Source organism: Manis javanica, chromosome 5 (genome assembly GCF_040802235.1).
Source record: "Manis javanica isolate MJ-LG chromosome 5, MJ_LKY, whole genome shotgun sequence".
NCBI classification, from domain to species: Eukaryota; Metazoa; Chordata; class Mammalia; order Pholidota; family Manidae; genus Manis; species Manis javanica.
Window position 1 is genome coordinate 169,860,906 of NC_133160.1, and position 15,476 is coordinate 169,876,381.

Sequence of the window (15,476 nt, forward strand, 5' to 3'; positions counted from 1 at the left end):
AAGAGGGCAGCGATGTCCACACTGGCACCAGGACCCCAGGGCTTGGCCAGGTCCCCACTCCTGCCTCATCCATAGGCCCCCGGGAGCCCCCAGCTCACAGTGTGGAGTATTTCACTTTTGACCTGCACGAGCCTTTCAGCAAAGAGCGGGTGGAGGCCTTCAGTGACGGGGTCTATGCCATTGTGGCTACACTCCTCATTCTGGACATCTGGTAAGGGCGAAGCTCAGGCCACCCCAGGCTTGATGGAGGGGCCCACAGTGCCTCCCATCTGCCAACCCCACAAATGTGCTCATGCCTCCTGGCACCACCTTCCCCTGAAGGAAGAGCCGTGCCCTTGGCAGAGTTCCCCAGAGCACAGGGTCTCCCAGGCCAGACGTCCTTGGCAGTGGGTAGGGGTGCCAGGGGCCCCTAGGGTGTACAGCGGGCCTCTCCCCACCCCCCGGCGTCCCCACTCTGGGGCCCGCCTCCCCATGCCTCCAGGCTGATACTGCTCTTTCTCAGCGTTCCATCTGCTTTTCCTTAGAATCGTGCGTCCTTTGGTCTCTTGCTCCATGTTTTTCATGTATTTCAGCGTGTTCTTACCCAATTCGACATGCTCAAACACTGATTTGTGTCCTGTATCTGACAGTTTGAAGTATCGACTCTCCTCTCTTGGTAGTTTTCTTCTCCTTCTGTATATGTGAGCTTTTAAAAGTCGGAAGTGAATGTTCATTGGTGCCACTCTCTGAGGCTTAGACCTAAGGTTCTGGAAGGATCTGGCCTTGCTTATACCGTGCAGCCGGGGCCACACTAGCTCCCACCCCTCACCAAGTAGCTCCAAGGAACAGGTGTAGCTGGGAAGTCGAGTCAGTTTTCTTTCCCCCACCCAGAGCCATAGCCCTGAAGACGCAGGTGGGGGTCCCCAGGCTGTGTCTCCTGCCCCTGTGTGTGGAGCCCAGCTGTGAGGACAGTGGTGTCTCAGGCATGCAGTTGGACAGCAGCAGCCCCACAACCCCCATGATGGGGAGAAGCGGGGGTCTGCCATGCCCTGGAATTGCTCCTTGAAGCTAGCCCAGGAATCAGAGCCATGGAGGCAAACCCCCTTCAGCTCTATGGGGCTTCTCCCCAAGTAGATGGGCAGTTACAGACCCCAAGAGGGCCCCATGGGGAGGCCAGAGGGGCTGTGGGTTCAGGAACAGTCTGCTCACCAGCACTGGGGCCTGGCAGGCAGGCCTGCCAGTTAGCAAAGAAAATACAGGATGCAGTTGAATCTGAACTTCAGATGAGTGACACATAATTGTTTAGTGCTCTGTGTATACAAATAGTCAAATGAAAACAGTGTGCAGAATCCACGTCAACCATCTGAAGTTCAGGTGTGCCAGGCAGCCATCATCAGGGCTCAGGCTGGTAAATGTCCTAGGCGAGGCGCCTTAAAATGCCGCTGTTTATGATCCTCAGCGAGGACAACGTCCCAGACTCCAAGGACGTGAGGGAGAAGTTCCACGGCAGCCTGGTGGCAGCGCTGAGTACGTACGGGCCACACTTCCTGGCCTACTTTGGCTCCTTCGCCACAGTGGGCCTGCTCTGGTTTGCCCACCACTCACTCTTCCTACACATCCGCAAGGCCACACAGTCCATGGGGCTGCTGAACACGCTCTCGCTGGCCTTCGTGGGTGGCCTCCCGCTGGCGTACCAGCAGACCTCAGCCTTCGCCCAGCAGCCCCGAGACGAGCTCGAAAGCGTGCGCATCAGCTGCGCCATCATCTTCTTCGCCAGCATCTTCCAGTTTGCCATCTGGACTACAGCCCTGCTGCACGAGGGGGAGACACTGCAGCCCTCGGTGCGATTCGGAGGCCAGGAGCACGCGTTCATGTTTGCCAAACTTGCGCTGTACCCATGCGCCAGCCTGCTGGCCTTCGTCTCCACCTGCTTCCTAAGCAGGTTCAGCACAGCCATCTTCCACCTCATGCAGATCGCCGTGCCCTTTGGCTTCCTGCTGCTGCGCCTGCTCGTGCGCCTGGCCCTGGCGCTCCTGCAGGCTCTGTGGGCCCTTGCCCTGCCCACGGACGGCAGCAACCATGGCGCACAGTCCCCACTCCTCCCTGCTTCCTGCTAGAATGAGGCCTACCTGCCTGGCCTGAGGTTCGGCTGCCAGCCAAGTGCCCGGGTTCAGGCTGTTATTTCCATCAGGTGACTTCACATTCAGCTTCAGAGGTTTCTCACTCTTGTCAAAAGGAGTTTGACAGGAGCTTCACTTGGCATTTTTTACATGCCCAGCTCCTTGCTGGCCCATGCTGTCTCCATCCAGCTAAGGTGAGCCCCATTGGGACTCCAGTCAGTGGTTCCAGGGACAGCTGGCCCCCTGAAAACCCACAGCCTAGGCCTGTGGGGGGCAGGGACACGCATGTTGCTCTAAGACTCCCACAGGGAGCCCAGCCACTCCCCTGATGGGCTGAACTGCCTGAGCCCAGTCCCCTCCACACGCAAAGCCCTCTGGCTGAACTGCCAGGCCTTGCCTCCTGCCAGTCAGTAGGCGCAGAGGCAGCAGAACCCAGGTGCCTCAGTATCTGTCCAACACACGTCACGGCCAGGTGGCGGTGGGCTCCACAGAAGGGCACTGACACAGACTCACACAGGGCAGGGTCACACCATAACATTTACAGACAACTCCCACAGACCGAAACCAACGAAATAAAATCTAATCACGCCACCGGGCACAGGAACAGGGGGATGGACATCTGTGCGCTGGAGGGATGACAAGGATGTTTTGCCATAAACAGTTGTCCCCATACAAATGTGTGTTTGGTTTTGGCCGAAGCTTGGGGGGCACAGGTCTTGGCAGGGCCATGTCTGAGGTGGAGGTCGCATCTCAGGGCAGAGCTAGGGCCAGGGGTGCCAGTGGCAGCGTGCTGGGACAGCTGCGGAGGTGTGAGCCATGGGCCCCTTGGAGCTCAGGGGACTGCCTGGGCAGATTAATTTTTGGTCAGGCTCCTGTAGTCCGACGTGACTCGGGCTGTGTGCCCCCAGGCTCAGTGGACGGTGCGGCCATCAGTGCCCCCACGGAGACGCAGAGACACCACAGAAGACCTCTCCGCTGAACAGACCTGCGGACAGGCACGCTGTTGACAGGACATGATTACAGGAGCCAACTTCTCACTTCACCTCCCTCAACTTCCCCTAGACTTCCTGGGCCTAGCCGTGCACGGATGTCCCAGTCCCTCCCGGCTGAGCCCGCCCCCGCCTGAGCACCACTCTCCATTTTCAGGAAGTTGGCCACGCCCACCTGGCCTCCTCAGGGCCCTCCTCCCCAAAGTGCTGCCTGTCTGCAGGGACCAGGCCAGGGGAGAAGGCACCTACTCCCAAGTCAGTGTGTGCCCCACCCAGCCCTCAGTGGTGAAGTGGGGCCGGAGGACCTGGCAGCAGGTGCCCTGTCTGCTGGGCACACCCAGGACCCTGAAGGAGTGTTCAGGGGGCCTGCCCAAGGCTCAGTGTCACCCCGCTTGGGGGCTCAGAGGTGGCAGGGGGGATACACAGGGAGAACGCCTGCCCCCAAGGACAGTGGCCTGGGCTCCAGAAGGCAAAAGGGTTGGCCACCCAGAGCCCTGTGCTCAGCCTGTCAGTAGTGTGGAGGCAAGAGGGAAACACCTGCCCCCCACCCAAAGCAGTTTTGGTGTAGCCCAGGGATGTGGAGGGAGAAACAGCCTGAGGTCAGGGCTGCAGGCGAGTCCATCCAGCGGCCAGCCACTGCTGTAGGACGGGGGCAGACTGCCCCAGAGCCTCTCTAGTTCGGGTCCCCCTCGGGGGCAGGCCCTCCATCTGCTCGGGCATCCTTTGGAGTCCCGGCCTTCCTGGGCTTCGGCTTGGCCTTCCTGAGCATGTGGACCTGTACCAGGGCAGGTGAGGTCAGAAGGCCGGGTGACACCCCAGCACGCGCCAGTCCCTCTCTCAATCAAGTTTACAGAGGAAATGGACTGCTGTCACCCCAGCTTGTGGGGCAGGGGCTCCAGCAGCCACACCCTCCCCTCTGAGGCCCCATGGGGGCTCATCTCCCATCAAGAAGCAGGAGCTTGAGAAGGGCTACCTGGTGAGGCCCCATGGCTGCCCAGTTAGGGAAGAACCTGCGCCCAGCCCAACCCACCCCACCCTGGCGTACCTTTGGGCCTGCCGCCGAGATGATCATGTGCCCAGGTGCCTGGACCCAGGGCTCACCATCCACCTGCACAGGTGTGGCCTTGTGAAGGGTGACACGGAAGTAGGAGCCCTGGGCGATGCGGATGCCAGAGCGTAGCCCACCCTGGACCTGACCCTGGCGGAGGAGATGCCGGCGGGGCTCAGTGTGCTGCAGCCCCACCCTGGGGCCACCCCAGGTTGCCCGCACTCACCATGTGCATGACGCCCGTCACCCCCACCACCTCCAGCAGCCCATCATCCATGCGTGGCTTCTCGAACCTCGAGTCACTGTCGGAGCCCCACAGGTCGGCCCCCGAGCCCCAGCTGCCCCGGGGGATGGGTGTACAGGTTAAGAGGCTGGATCAGGGCCCAGAGCCCACAGCCCCCGGGAGCTCTGCCCACCGGCACCTGGGGATGTTGATGAAGATGAGGCCCTCGATGCTGGGCAGCTCCACCTCCTGCTGCTCCACCTGCAACCGAATCTCCCTGTGCAGGCCACGTGAGTGGCTGATTTTCTGCAGCCCCACCCGCACGTACACACCCTTGTTGTGGAACCTATAGAAAGGGATACACCTGCTGTCAGCAGATGGGGCCCTAGCCCCCTAAAGCAGCCCTTGGGTTCTAGCCTCTAGCCACCAGCTCCTGCTGATGAAGGCCCAGGAAGCAGGTCATCACCAAGCAGCAGCTCCTGCTCTGCCCAGCGCAGTCCTAAGCTCCCGTCCGTGCTCCTGTGGCACCTGCTCGTGAACTTGCGAGGTTCTTCCTCCCGCGCCTGGTGGAAGTCCAGGCTTAACTCTGCATCGATGCCGATCCCACAGTAGTTACTCATCTGCACAACCTGGGAATAAGACATCCTCACGTGGACCCCTGCTGCCAGCTGCTCCCTACCCCCCTCAAGCTAGCCCAGCCTCCTCAGCCTGAGCCCAAGTCCACCACTTTGTCAGAGCCGCTGCGATCCCATGGCTGCCCTGCTCAGTAACCTCCCACATCCGGGGCATGCAGTGTGTGGCATGTGGTGCAGGCAAGGCGCTGAGCCAGCCAACCCTGGGCGTGTCACCCAACAAGTCACTGCTCCGGGCCTCAGCTTCCTTGTCTGTAAAGGGCATGGGACTGGCTCCTGAGCCAGGGTCTGGCTGGGCAAGGACAAGTCCCTGGACAGATGTAATAAAGAATCTCACATCCAGTGCCACACCCTCACTGGCACGCTGTACCTTGGGGGGCTCCACATTGGCTACACCATCTGCACCGCTGGCCTGGTGGGCGTCCAGCAGGATGGTCCAGCGATCCATGAGCACAGTGTCAGCCTCGTCCACCGACAGCAGCACAGAGAAGGGGTCCTCGCCACTGTAGCCCGCCCCCCAGCGGAGGACCCGGCCAAGGTCATTGCCTGGGACACAGGCCAGACAGACTGACTCTCCACACCCACCCACCACCCTTCAGCCCTTGACCGAAACTCAGCCCTGGCCTGACTCGACTCGCCAGCTGACCCCACCTGTGCCCAGGGGCAGGATGGCCACAGAAGGCTCCGGGCAGGCCAGACGGTGCCGCATCTCCTCCAGGGCGGTGAGCACCCAGCCCACAGTGCCATCCCCACCGCACACCAGCACCCGGAAGCAGGGCACCTGGGAGAACACGTGGAACCTGGCGAAAGGGGGATGAAAGTGCCCCACCAGCACAGGCACAGCTAGCAGGGCAGGGAGGGGAGACCCGGAGGCAGCATGGCCTTCAGCTCATTCCCTGTCCAGCACAGCCCTTCAGGGCTGACCCCACCCCCTCCCTGCCCTGCCAGCCTGTCAAAGGATGTGAGCAGCACCCCTCCTGGGGCCTGCCAGGCTGTGAGCGCACATGGGGCCCACCAGACTCACCCAGGGAGAGGGCCCCCGTTGGTCAGCTCAAAGACCTGGTGAGGGTTCAGCAGCTTCCGAAAACTGCAGAGCAGCTCACGGCCCTTGAGGCCTCCGCTCTTGGGGTTCACAAACACGAGGAGGGGGCAGCAGTCTGGGGGCAGCTTCTTGGGCTGGCAGGCAGGAGCTGGCTTAGGGTGGGCTCCCAAGACCACCCCTCAGGGGCAGGGCCAGGTGTCTCCCCCACCTCACTGCCAATGACTTCCCCCAACCTGAGCCAGGCTGGCCCCCTGTCAAGGAAAGCGCACACAGGGCCAGGGGGCCACACCTGCTCACCTCACCATCGACCGTTCAGGGCAGCCCCTATGGCAGAGGGGGCACCCACAGGCTGCCGGCCAGCTTGGAGCTCTGAGCACACCAGCCACACCAGCCCTGCTGGGATGTGTGTCCCCAGTCCATGCCGGCTGCCTGATCCCATGGCCCAAAAGCCCAGGAGGGAAGTCCACGGGGAGCCCCACCACCCCCTCAGAGCTACCTGTCACACACCCTCTGAGGACCTCTGCCCCCAGGGCCCTGTCCCCACAGCTGTCAGGAGAAGCCCACTTCACTGGGCAGACCCCCGCCTCCCCTCACGTATGATCCTCAGAACACTGCCCAGGAGACACTGGACAGGGACTGGGGCCCCTGCAGTGGCCTGGGGTCCCCACGATGGGACTGCTGGGTGAGAAGAAACAGGCCGGGTCCGGACACGCAGGGTGGGGTGGCACACAGGCTGGCCATGACTTGAGGCTGAGGACGCAGCTGGGGTCAAGGCAGAGCTGCCTGCGTCACGCTTACCTGCTCACCCAGGGCAGGTGGCTGCCAGGAGAGCATGTTCACACCTGCTCGGCTGTGCCGGCACCCAGCTGATGAGGACCCTAGCCTGCAGGGGCTGCGTCCCCATCAGGACAGGACGGGCCTGCTCTCTCCTCCCAGGCTCAGGGTGGTAAGGGGGCGGGCAGCTGGGGCCCAGGGTGTTGCACACCCATCACAGACCCTGAACTCATTTTGCTCTAATTCTGCTTCACCTGGACAGAGGTTAGGGGTCGGCCCAGTGACCCCAGAGAAGGCAGGGCCTGGGGGGACACCCACACACACACAGCCCTTAGGAGGTGGCCCCTGCAGGACGGGGGCTGTATCCCAGGGCCCTCTGCTCGTCAGCCTACATGAAGGCCTCTCACCCTCCAGCCTCAGGCCCCTCCCTCGATGCAAATCAGGTCACATATGGCAGCTGCGGACTTCGCTCCACCCACCCCAATTATTAGACAAACTAGCTGTAAAAGCCGCATGTCCCCAGGAGCCACCACAGCACACACTCACCAGCACATCAGGGAGCACCAGGGCAGTCAGCGGCTGACCGTGCACAGCCGTGTCTCTGACCAGCATGTAGAGCCGCTCGGCCTCTGCAAAGCAGGCCACGTCCAGCACCACTGCACCTGGGGCAGGCAGGCCGTGACTGGCCACTCTGGCCACTGCCAGCTTTAGTTCACCCCACCCAAGGGTGTCCACTCGGTGCCGGGCCCCTGCCCCCGGGGGAGGCTTCAAGACCAGCTGGGCTCAGAGACAGGATATGGTGGGTGACTGTGAGGACCCTCATCCCTGCCTGCTGAGTTCCGAGCCCATGGGGGTGTGCCCACAGGAACAGAGAACGTTGATGACGGCTGAGGACCCCAATGGGGGCGTGGGGCTCATGGTACTACTGTCCCACACGGGGCAGACTTGAAGTTTTCCACAGCAAAAGATGTGAACCCACATGCAGATGGGTTTTGGAGAAAATGTTCTCCATATCTGTTGTGTTCTAGCAAAAATATCACAGTGCAGAGCAGAAAAGCTGAACACGTTTCTCACACACAGAGGGTAACATTTAACATGGAAGCCAGAAGAGCAGGGCTCTTCCATCGAACTCCAGGAAATGACCTTTGACCAAACCTGACCACATCCCATGGGGTGACTCACCTTGCAAGGAGTAGACGTGGCTCATGGACACCAGGCCAGCTGCAAAGACAGGCTGCAATTGGAGCAAGCACGGATGCAACACAGAGGCCCAGGTCCTGACCTCCTCAAGCAGGGGACACCCTCCAGGCCCCTGCCCCCATGGCTGTCCACACTCACTCAGCATGGCCTAACCCCTGGCAGCCCCCTGACACTTTGCTCAGGGGAGGTTCACACCACCTGACAGGGGTAGCTCCCCCAGAAAGTACCCACTCCCCAACCACCAGGGTTCGGGGTACAGAAGGCAGAGCCTGGATCTCTGGAGGCTCAAAAGCCCCTCAAAGGAGCTGTTACAATCTTTGGAGGTAAGGACAGACCCACTGCAGGGGAAACTGGCCTGATAAAGGTTCAGATGGGGAGGGGTGGCCAGCCTCAGCACAGGAGCCTCCATGGCCTCAGAACCCCTGCCCTGTCCCCAGTGGCCAGGAACCCCACACCAGCCCAGCTGGCCACACCTTTGGTGGCCACAGCCTCGTCCAGTAGGCTGCTGTACTCCTGGGAGGACAGGCCGGGAGGCAGGCCAGCAACAAACAGGGAGATGCGTGGGGCCACGACCCTGCTCTCAGCCACGTAGAACCGCGTCTGGCTCATCTGCCATAGGGATGTCTGTGGGGGGTGGGGGGGACTGAGCGGAGCACTGGGGATAGCACCCCTGTGTCCGGTCCCTCCCCCTCATCCAGAAAGGGGCCCTTGAGGGGCTCCAACTGAACTGCAGGGCAGAGGAGGAGAGTCAGTGGCTTCCTCCCATGGAAAAGCCCTCCACTCTCCTGGGGAAACTCAGGACCCCATTTTCCAAGCACAGGGAACTTGTCAGGAAGCAGGGACCCACCGGACCCAAGAAGGGAGACCCTGCCCACCAGGGTGGATGTGGCATCTCAGGGGCAGACTCCCTCTCTGTGAGGCAGAGGCTACGGCCAGAGGCCAACAGCTCCTCAGGGGCACAGTCCACACCCACCAACCTGTCGGATGTCACGAAGCCGGTCGAGCAAGGGCTCCTTGTCCTCCAGCACCATCCGCTGTACTGCAGGGGTAAGAGGCGTGGCGCTGAGACCCCAGGGTGCCCAGGGGCACACCAGTCGGGCATCGGCTGCAGGCCGCCCACCTACCTTGCCTACTGCCCATGAGTACCTCCACCAGCTGGAAGCTCTCGGGGCCCTCAGCCTGTGGGGGCGGAGTTCGGAGCATCAGGCCTGGACCAACATGCCCCGACCTCCCCAGGACACCCACACGGGGCTGCCACACCAGGACCGGGCCTAGCACACACCTGGCGTCCGAGCATCGGGAGGACTTCCAGCACCACGGTGCGGGCAGTGCTCTGCGGGGTCACACGGACAGACACATGGGCCACACCCACCCTGCAGGGGACAAGCTCAGGACTCAGGCCACACGGTCCCCCCACCCTGACTCCCGTGGCAGAGCCTGTGCCTCGGGCCTGGGTCTCACTTGAGCCAGGCAGGATATATCTTCAGGACCTCTTGGGTGTGGGACACAGCGCGGATAATCCAGGCCTCGGGCATGGCCTCACAGGACCCGGCACCTCGGCCGCCCTCCTCCTCCGCAGTCCCGCCACTCCAGGCCTTTCCCTGGGCTCCAGTACCACCAGCCTGTCCTGATGCGGGGGGCACCTGCAGCTCGAAGTTGCAGGGATCCTCCATGATATAGTAGGCCCGCAGCGCTGCCTCCTGCCAGGACGGGGGACAGATGTGGCTGAGAAAGGCCATGCCCAGTGCCCGCGGCAGGACGGCCCGCAGGGCTGCCTCTTACCAGCACCTCCTCACTCCTGGCCGGGCGGGGAACGGTGACAACACGGAAGTGGTTTCGCTGCAAGGAGTCATTGCCGTCAAAGATCTTCAGGGTCTGCTTACCTGGGCCACAGGGGAATGGGCGTGAAAGGGGGCGCAGGGGTCAAGGGCCAGGTTGGGACATGGGGCCAGGGAAGGCTGGGGGAAGGAATGGGGGCCCAGGCGCAGGATGGGGTGTGGATGAAATGGGGCAGGACGGAGGCGGGGCGGGGGCCCGGCGGAGGCAGCCAGCTAAGGGGCACTCACCGGATTCTGGCCCCAGCGCCTCTCTGCCCGGGCCCGCGGGGGCGCTCGCGTCGGGGCCATCGTCGCCCTCGCCTGCGGGGTGTGCACAGGGGCCTTGCACTCGGCGCTCGGCCCCCACCCAGCGCCCCCCAGCCGCCGCCCCGCTCACCTGGCTCCGGGGCCGCGCTCTCGGGGATGCGGAAACAGTGCATCTTGCTGAAGTTGCGGGACAGCAGGCGCACGCATGCGGGGGGCAGGACCATTGTGCGCAGGCGCCCGAAAGCGCACTCGGAGGCAAGCGCCGCGGAGCAGACCGAGTGAGCCTGGGGGTACATGTACTTGAGCCTGGAGCCTTCGGGCAGGAGGGCCTAACCCTCTAACCCGCAGGCCACCTCACCTGCCTCGACGGGGCACACGGGCGGCCAGCACCACCCCCCGACCACAGGGATCGCCCACTCTCTTCCAGACCATAGGCACCCCCGCCCAGAATGGGCGTGAAGCAGACAGGCTCAGATGGAATGGCGCCCCGCCCGCACCAAGACCACCGGCGCTGCTCCCGCCCACCTGGACACCGCACCACTCGCAGCGCACGCCGGCCAGCACGTCGGAGGAGCCGCACGCCTTCCGGCAGACCTCGCAGCGCGCGCCGGAGGGCAAGTTGCCCTCCCGCCAATGGTGGTGGTGCGCACCCTGCGGAGGGGGTCGTCAGCTACCCGGCGGGACCTCGGACCCGCCCCCCCCCCGTTCCGGCGTCCGGGCCCTGTGCACTTACGTGGTCCCGGTGCCCGTCCCGGTGGCACTGGCGGCAGTCGCTGCAGGCGAAGGGCACGCAGTCGGGGTGAACGTGCAGCTCACACACTGTGGGACAGATAATTGGGAGCTCTCGCCGCTCTCCAGGCCCCCGCCCCCTTCTTGCCGGCCATGCTTTCCTTCACCTTCTTGTGCCTAAGGTGCAGGGCAGGGAAAGCCCCCCACACCTCTCCGCAGGGCGGAAACCAGCTTGTCATCTCTCCCTAACAGGCTCACCTCAACAGGCAGCTCACCCTGCAACCCCTGCACCTGCCTCCGTGCGCGGGCAGCTCTAGAATCGACAAGTACCGATCAGGGCCCCTGGGCACCACCTTGCCCCCAGGACAGCCTCCTGGCCTCAGGGAGTGCTGGGTCACCCTGGGAGGCAGAGTCCACGGCCCTGTGATGGTGGCTCAAGGCAGAGGGGAGCCAGGCTGACTTGAGGGGAGTACCTTCACAGCGGAGTGCAGGTGCCTCCAGACTCTTGCGGCACACAGCACAGAACTTGCGCCTGTACAGCCCCCGGGAGCCAAAGCAGTGGGCCACAGGGACCTGGAGGGAGCAGAGTGCCCCCTCAGCCTGAGCTCACCTGCCCCGCACCCTCACCCCAACCAGACATCCATCCAGGTTCAGCAGCCCTTCCTCCACATCACCACCCACACCACATGCCTGAGCCCTACAGTCCCCCCAAATGCTCCTGAGCACAATTTACACACTGCTCTGGAAGCCTTCTGGACCCCTCTATGCCCTGAGAGGTCCTGCTGAGGACTGCCAGCATGCCCCCGTCCCCATTCCCATACATGACTGACACTGGGCTGGCCCCAGCCATGATCGGGCAGCCCCCTTCTGTGGGGACACCCCTGCTCCCTCTGCAGCTCAGGACCCTACTGATTCTGCTTGGGCCTGACCCAGCTTCACTGCCCACTCCGACAGGCCTGCTCCCCCGTGATGCATTTGGGGCCACCTGGATGAAACAGTTGAGGGGAGGCCCACTGACAGGCAGGAGAGGCAGTGCTTGGTGCCAGGGACCCCGGAGATGGGGTCAGAACCAGCAGGAAGTGAGGCCCACCTGCTGCCCTGGAGGGGCTCATAGGCAATGCAGCTCAGGGACCCAGACCAGCACAAAGGAACACTCCCACCCAGCCCCGAAGTGCTGGTTCCACTGCCCGCCCCATCCAACCTGCCGTACTGCCTCCTAGCCCAGGACCTGCCACAGGAGCCAGAGTCCCCACCCACTACCACTCCCAGTGGCTGCAGGAACCCACACTCCATACGCACGTGGACCAGGCTGGGTGCCAAGCTCGCACAGGGGGCCTTCACATGCTTCAGGCATTTCTCGTGGGACATGAAGTTGCAGACTGTGGAATGAGAGCCACACAAGTTTGCCTCTGTCCTGCTCAAGAATCAAGAGACCCTGAGCCTTAGTATGCAGAAGGGAGGCCTTGGCCAGCAGGACCTCCAAGGGTCCAGGGGGGAACCAGCGTTCTGTGGCAGGCAGAGCACCTAACACAGTGGGCAAGCTGCCAGAGCTGACAGGGGACAGTTCCTGTATGGCGTGAGTCATTGCCGCCCCCAACCCCACCCCACTGGGAAGAGTGAGTCCCACAGTCCCTATTCTTATGGGGCAGAGGGAGGGCACTGGGGCAGCCTCCCCCAGAAGCACCATGCATACCCCATTCTCTGCTGCCACCCCCCTCACCCACACTTCCCCAGGGAGCCCAAAGCCAGTAGCAAGGGCCTGGGTGTCTCTGTATGATGGTGTGTCCTGGAGTCCCTTGCACAGAGGCTGAGCTCTCCTGCCAGTCTCTGCAATTGGCTCTCTGAGGGGCGGCCAGGCACCTGGCACACCCCAAGAAGGGCTTTGCCAAGGACATCCTTCCCTCAGCCCCACAACTGCATACGTCCCTGATCACCCCTCCCCCATAGCGTGAGCCAGCCTGTGATGGGCCAGGACCCCCGAGGCAGGCTGCCCCCACCCCTGCCCAGAGGCCCCCTGGAGGAGGAGCAGACAGACGCTGTGCCCACGAGGCTCATGGGGGCCACAAGGGGGCACCCCACTATCCTGGGGAGGCAGAGCAAGGCACCCAGGAGGGAGGCCAGGAGAGACTAAGGCTCAGCTGGGAGACAGACCCAAGGATGGACAGGAGTCAGGGGAGGCCTCGGGGGCACATGCAGCAGGCAGTAGTCCCAGTGAGGAGGAGGGGGCCTGCGTTGGGCCCCACTTGGGTGGGACAGGATGGACAGGCTGCTGGGGGCTGGGAAGCAAGCTGGCAGGAAGATACACTCTCCTACACAGCCTTGGGCAAAAACTGCTTACAGGGGCCTCGAGGCAGCCCACCCCATCCATTGCAGCCCCACACCTGCTCCTAAAAGGTGGCTGGCAAGAGCAGCCTTTAGGTTTTGCTTCTGAGAAAACCAGAAATCAGCTGGGTCAATGGCAGCCACTGAGGGGGTGAGCACTCCCCACCAGCGCCCCTCCAGGGCACTCAGACCAGCTCTGCTGTGGAGGGTGCAGTGGTGGGCAGGGCTCATGGAGAGCGCCTAACCACCCCACACCCCACATCCTGGCACTCCCTGGCAGGGGAGGGGGCTCTCCCTCCCACACCCTTGTCAGGTCCCTCTACTTGCCCAGACCACCAGCATGTTCTCCACAGAGGCGAGGGGAACGTCCACACAGCTGCCCACCCGGTGAAGGCTCCTGTCATACCCCAAGCCCCCCTCTGTCCATAAGCAGCTTCCCATGGGTCGAGGCAGCAGGTTTTTGAGTCCCTCAGACCTGGGGCCCTGCCTTCACCATCCTCCACCTGTGCAGGGTCCTGCAGTCTAACCTCGGACCTGGAACTGACAGCCTGCACAAGTACATCTCCCACATCAGGTGAGCCTCCAGGCATTCCTGGGCGGGCAGCACAGTAGCGCGGTGCTTCTGAGCTGACAGTGAAATCAGGGGTAACCACCCCCATGCCAGCTGGCCAGGCCACCTTGTGCAGCCCTGGGGAGTCAGACAACCCTGCCATTTCCCCTGGCAGAAGGCATCCTGTGTGAGGGGCCTAGCCTCCTCCGCAGACCCCAGCCTGAGTGGTCCCTCAGTCCCCAGAGTCAAAGGCCTATCTCCCTGAACAGGCCAAAGCAAAGGCTCGTCACCAGCCGCCCTCCATGTCCCCGGGCAGCTGTGGCTCCAGGACCCCCCCAAAAGCCTGAGGAATGGAGCAGGACTGGAAGAGATCAGACCCCAGAAGCTTGCGCCTGCCTGCCGCCCAGGAGCCACGGGAGGAGGGCCTTCTTGCCCAGCCAGGCCGGCTTGGCAGCTGGGAGGCAGCCCTGTCCAGGCATGCAACACTGGAATGGCAGGCCCTGACCGGCTTCCCGGGGACCTAAGTCTGGGCAGTGGCTTGCACTCAGGGCGAGAATGGGCCAGCGCCAGAGCACAAGAACCAGAGGCCCAGGCCAGCCCTGCCTAACTGCATGCTGCCCCAGCTGCCAGGAGCCAGGAGACCAGGGAAGGGGCCCTGACTGCCCAGGGTAGGTTGGCTTCACGCACAAATCTGCACTCGCCCCCACGCTCTTCCCGCACTGGGTCCCAACCCAGATGAGGAGGCCCAGGGAACAGTTATTTCCCGAGACCCACGGTCCTGGGGGACGCGCTGGGGCCACCTGTCGCCCCCAGGCCCCTGGAAGAGCCAGTCCTTATCACCGCTGCGGGGAGGGTCTGGGCCCGGCACACACCAGTCTCTTGGGGCAAGCAGCTCTGTCCTGGGGAGGCCACTGCTGGGGTGCCCACGTCAGGGTGAGGGGGCCCATTTCAAGCCAGCGGCTAGGGTCTGCGATGGGGTCGCGGGCGCTCACCGTCGCACAGGAAGCCAGCCAGACCCCAGATGAAGTCGGAGCAAAGGTGGCAGAAGGTGGGCTTGGTGAGCGTCACCTTCCGGAAGCTGTGGCCCGAAGTGGCGGGACCCGGGGGCCTGGCGCCCGCCCGCTCCAACCCCGACCCCGGCCCCAGCCGCGCGCGGCCTCCGCCGCCCAGCTTGGGGCTGGAGGCCGGGCTGCCCGGGCGCAGCGAGGCGTTGCCAAGCCAGGCGCGGGCGCCGGGCTCGGCCGCCGCCGCCGCCATCCCGGCCCGGGCGGCCGGAGCCCTGGCGGGGGGCGAGAGCCGGTTGCGCGCTGCGAGTGAGAGCGCCCGCCACCTCCGCCCGGAGGTCCGCGCCGGGCTTCCTACTGCGCCCGCCGCCACTGCGCAGGCGCGCTAGGGCGGGAGCGGGGTCTCATTTGGGGGCGGGGCTGGTGGGTGGAGCCTTGTGCGGGGCGGGGCCGAGGCTGGAGACCTGGTCGTCCTGCTAAGCGCGCGGCCGCTGGGCGGCCTGGATGGCAAAGGCACGGATACCCCGACCTCGGGCGGACCACCTGCTCCTGGAGCCGAGACTATGGACATTTACACCTGCGGCGCCAGGACCGCGCGTGCGTGACACCTCCCACGCGGCGCCCTGAACGGCCGGTGGTTCTTGGTGGCCCCGGAAGACCCAGCGAGCACGCCGCACTGTCCAGAGCTCCCGGGGTAGGATAGGCAGCCCCAGTCTCGAGTCAGAGGAGCCGGAAAGGGGCTGGGGGTCGGCACGAGGCTCTGGCGAGGGGCCAGGTCCT

General features: G+C 63.7%; 2 protein-coding genes across 19 annotated transcripts in view; one reads left to right on the plus strand and one right to left on the minus strand.

Moving 5' to 3' along the window:
* The window catches only part of TMEM175 (transmembrane protein 175), a 38,959-nt gene extending 36,184 nt beyond the window's left edge, over positions 1 to 2,775 (plus strand). For 6 of the 11 annotated variants that reach the window (XM_036991508.2, XM_036991514.2, XM_036991525.2 and 3 more), the window contains one exon: positions 1,439 to 2,775. In XM_036991508.2, the coding sequence (XP_036847403.2) occupies positions 1,439 to 2,101 (663 nt within the window). In that variant the 3' untranslated portion in view covers positions 2,102 to 2,775. Of the gene's footprint in view, positions 1 to 75; positions 212 to 1,438 lie in introns of all 11 variants that reach the window. The other 5 variants (XM_036991493.2, XM_036991490.2, XM_036991495.2 and 2 more) reach the window with 1 other exon arrangement.
* Positions 2,664 to 15,072, minus strand: DGKQ (diacylglycerol kinase theta). Of its 8 annotated transcripts, none has more exons than XM_073237907.1 (23): positions 14,685 to 15,070; positions 12,120 to 12,199; positions 11,294 to 11,393; positions 10,825 to 10,910; positions 10,617 to 10,742; positions 10,222 to 10,375; positions 10,074 to 10,145; positions 9,790 to 9,890; positions 9,469 to 9,707; positions 9,290 to 9,380; positions 9,132 to 9,186; positions 8,985 to 9,046; positions 8,481 to 8,631; positions 7,990 to 8,028; positions 7,354 to 7,436; positions 6,016 to 6,167; positions 5,643 to 5,791; positions 5,362 to 5,537; positions 4,888 to 4,988; positions 4,559 to 4,705; positions 4,363 to 4,474; positions 4,134 to 4,286; positions 2,664 to 3,863 (listed from the first exon to the last, which is right to left on the minus strand). In XM_073237907.1, the coding sequence occupies exons 1-23, from the start codon at positions 14,947 to 14,949 to the stop codon at positions 3,762 to 3,764; spliced, it is 2,796 nt and encodes a 931-aa protein (XP_073094008.1). In that variant the 5' UTR covers positions 14,950 to 15,070; the 3' UTR covers positions 2,664 to 3,761. The 8 variants fall into 8 exon arrangements, with proteins under 8 accessions (XP_073094008.1, XP_073094007.1, XP_017515551.3 ...); XM_073237906.1 differs by having other exon boundaries at positions 7,354 to 7,463; XM_017660062.3 differs by having other exon boundaries at positions 7,354 to 7,469.
* Positions 15,073 to 15,476: the final 404 nt, after the last annotated feature.

Bases quoted from the DNA above. Each gene is read 5' to 3' on its own strand.
- DGKQ (XM_017660062.3), bottom strand. From the start codon at position 14,949: ATGGCGGCGGCGGCGGCCGAGCCCGGCGCCCGCGCCTGGCTTGGCAAC. The intron at 9,047-9,131 runs GTAGGTGGGCGG...TTACCCCTGCAG, and splicing joins ACTCATGGGCAGTAGGCAAG to TACAGCGGATGGTGCTGGAG. The intron at 8,632-8,984 runs GTTGGTGGGTGT...CACCCCCCACAG, and splicing joins GGCTTCGTGACATCCGACAG to ACATCCCTATGGCAGATGAG.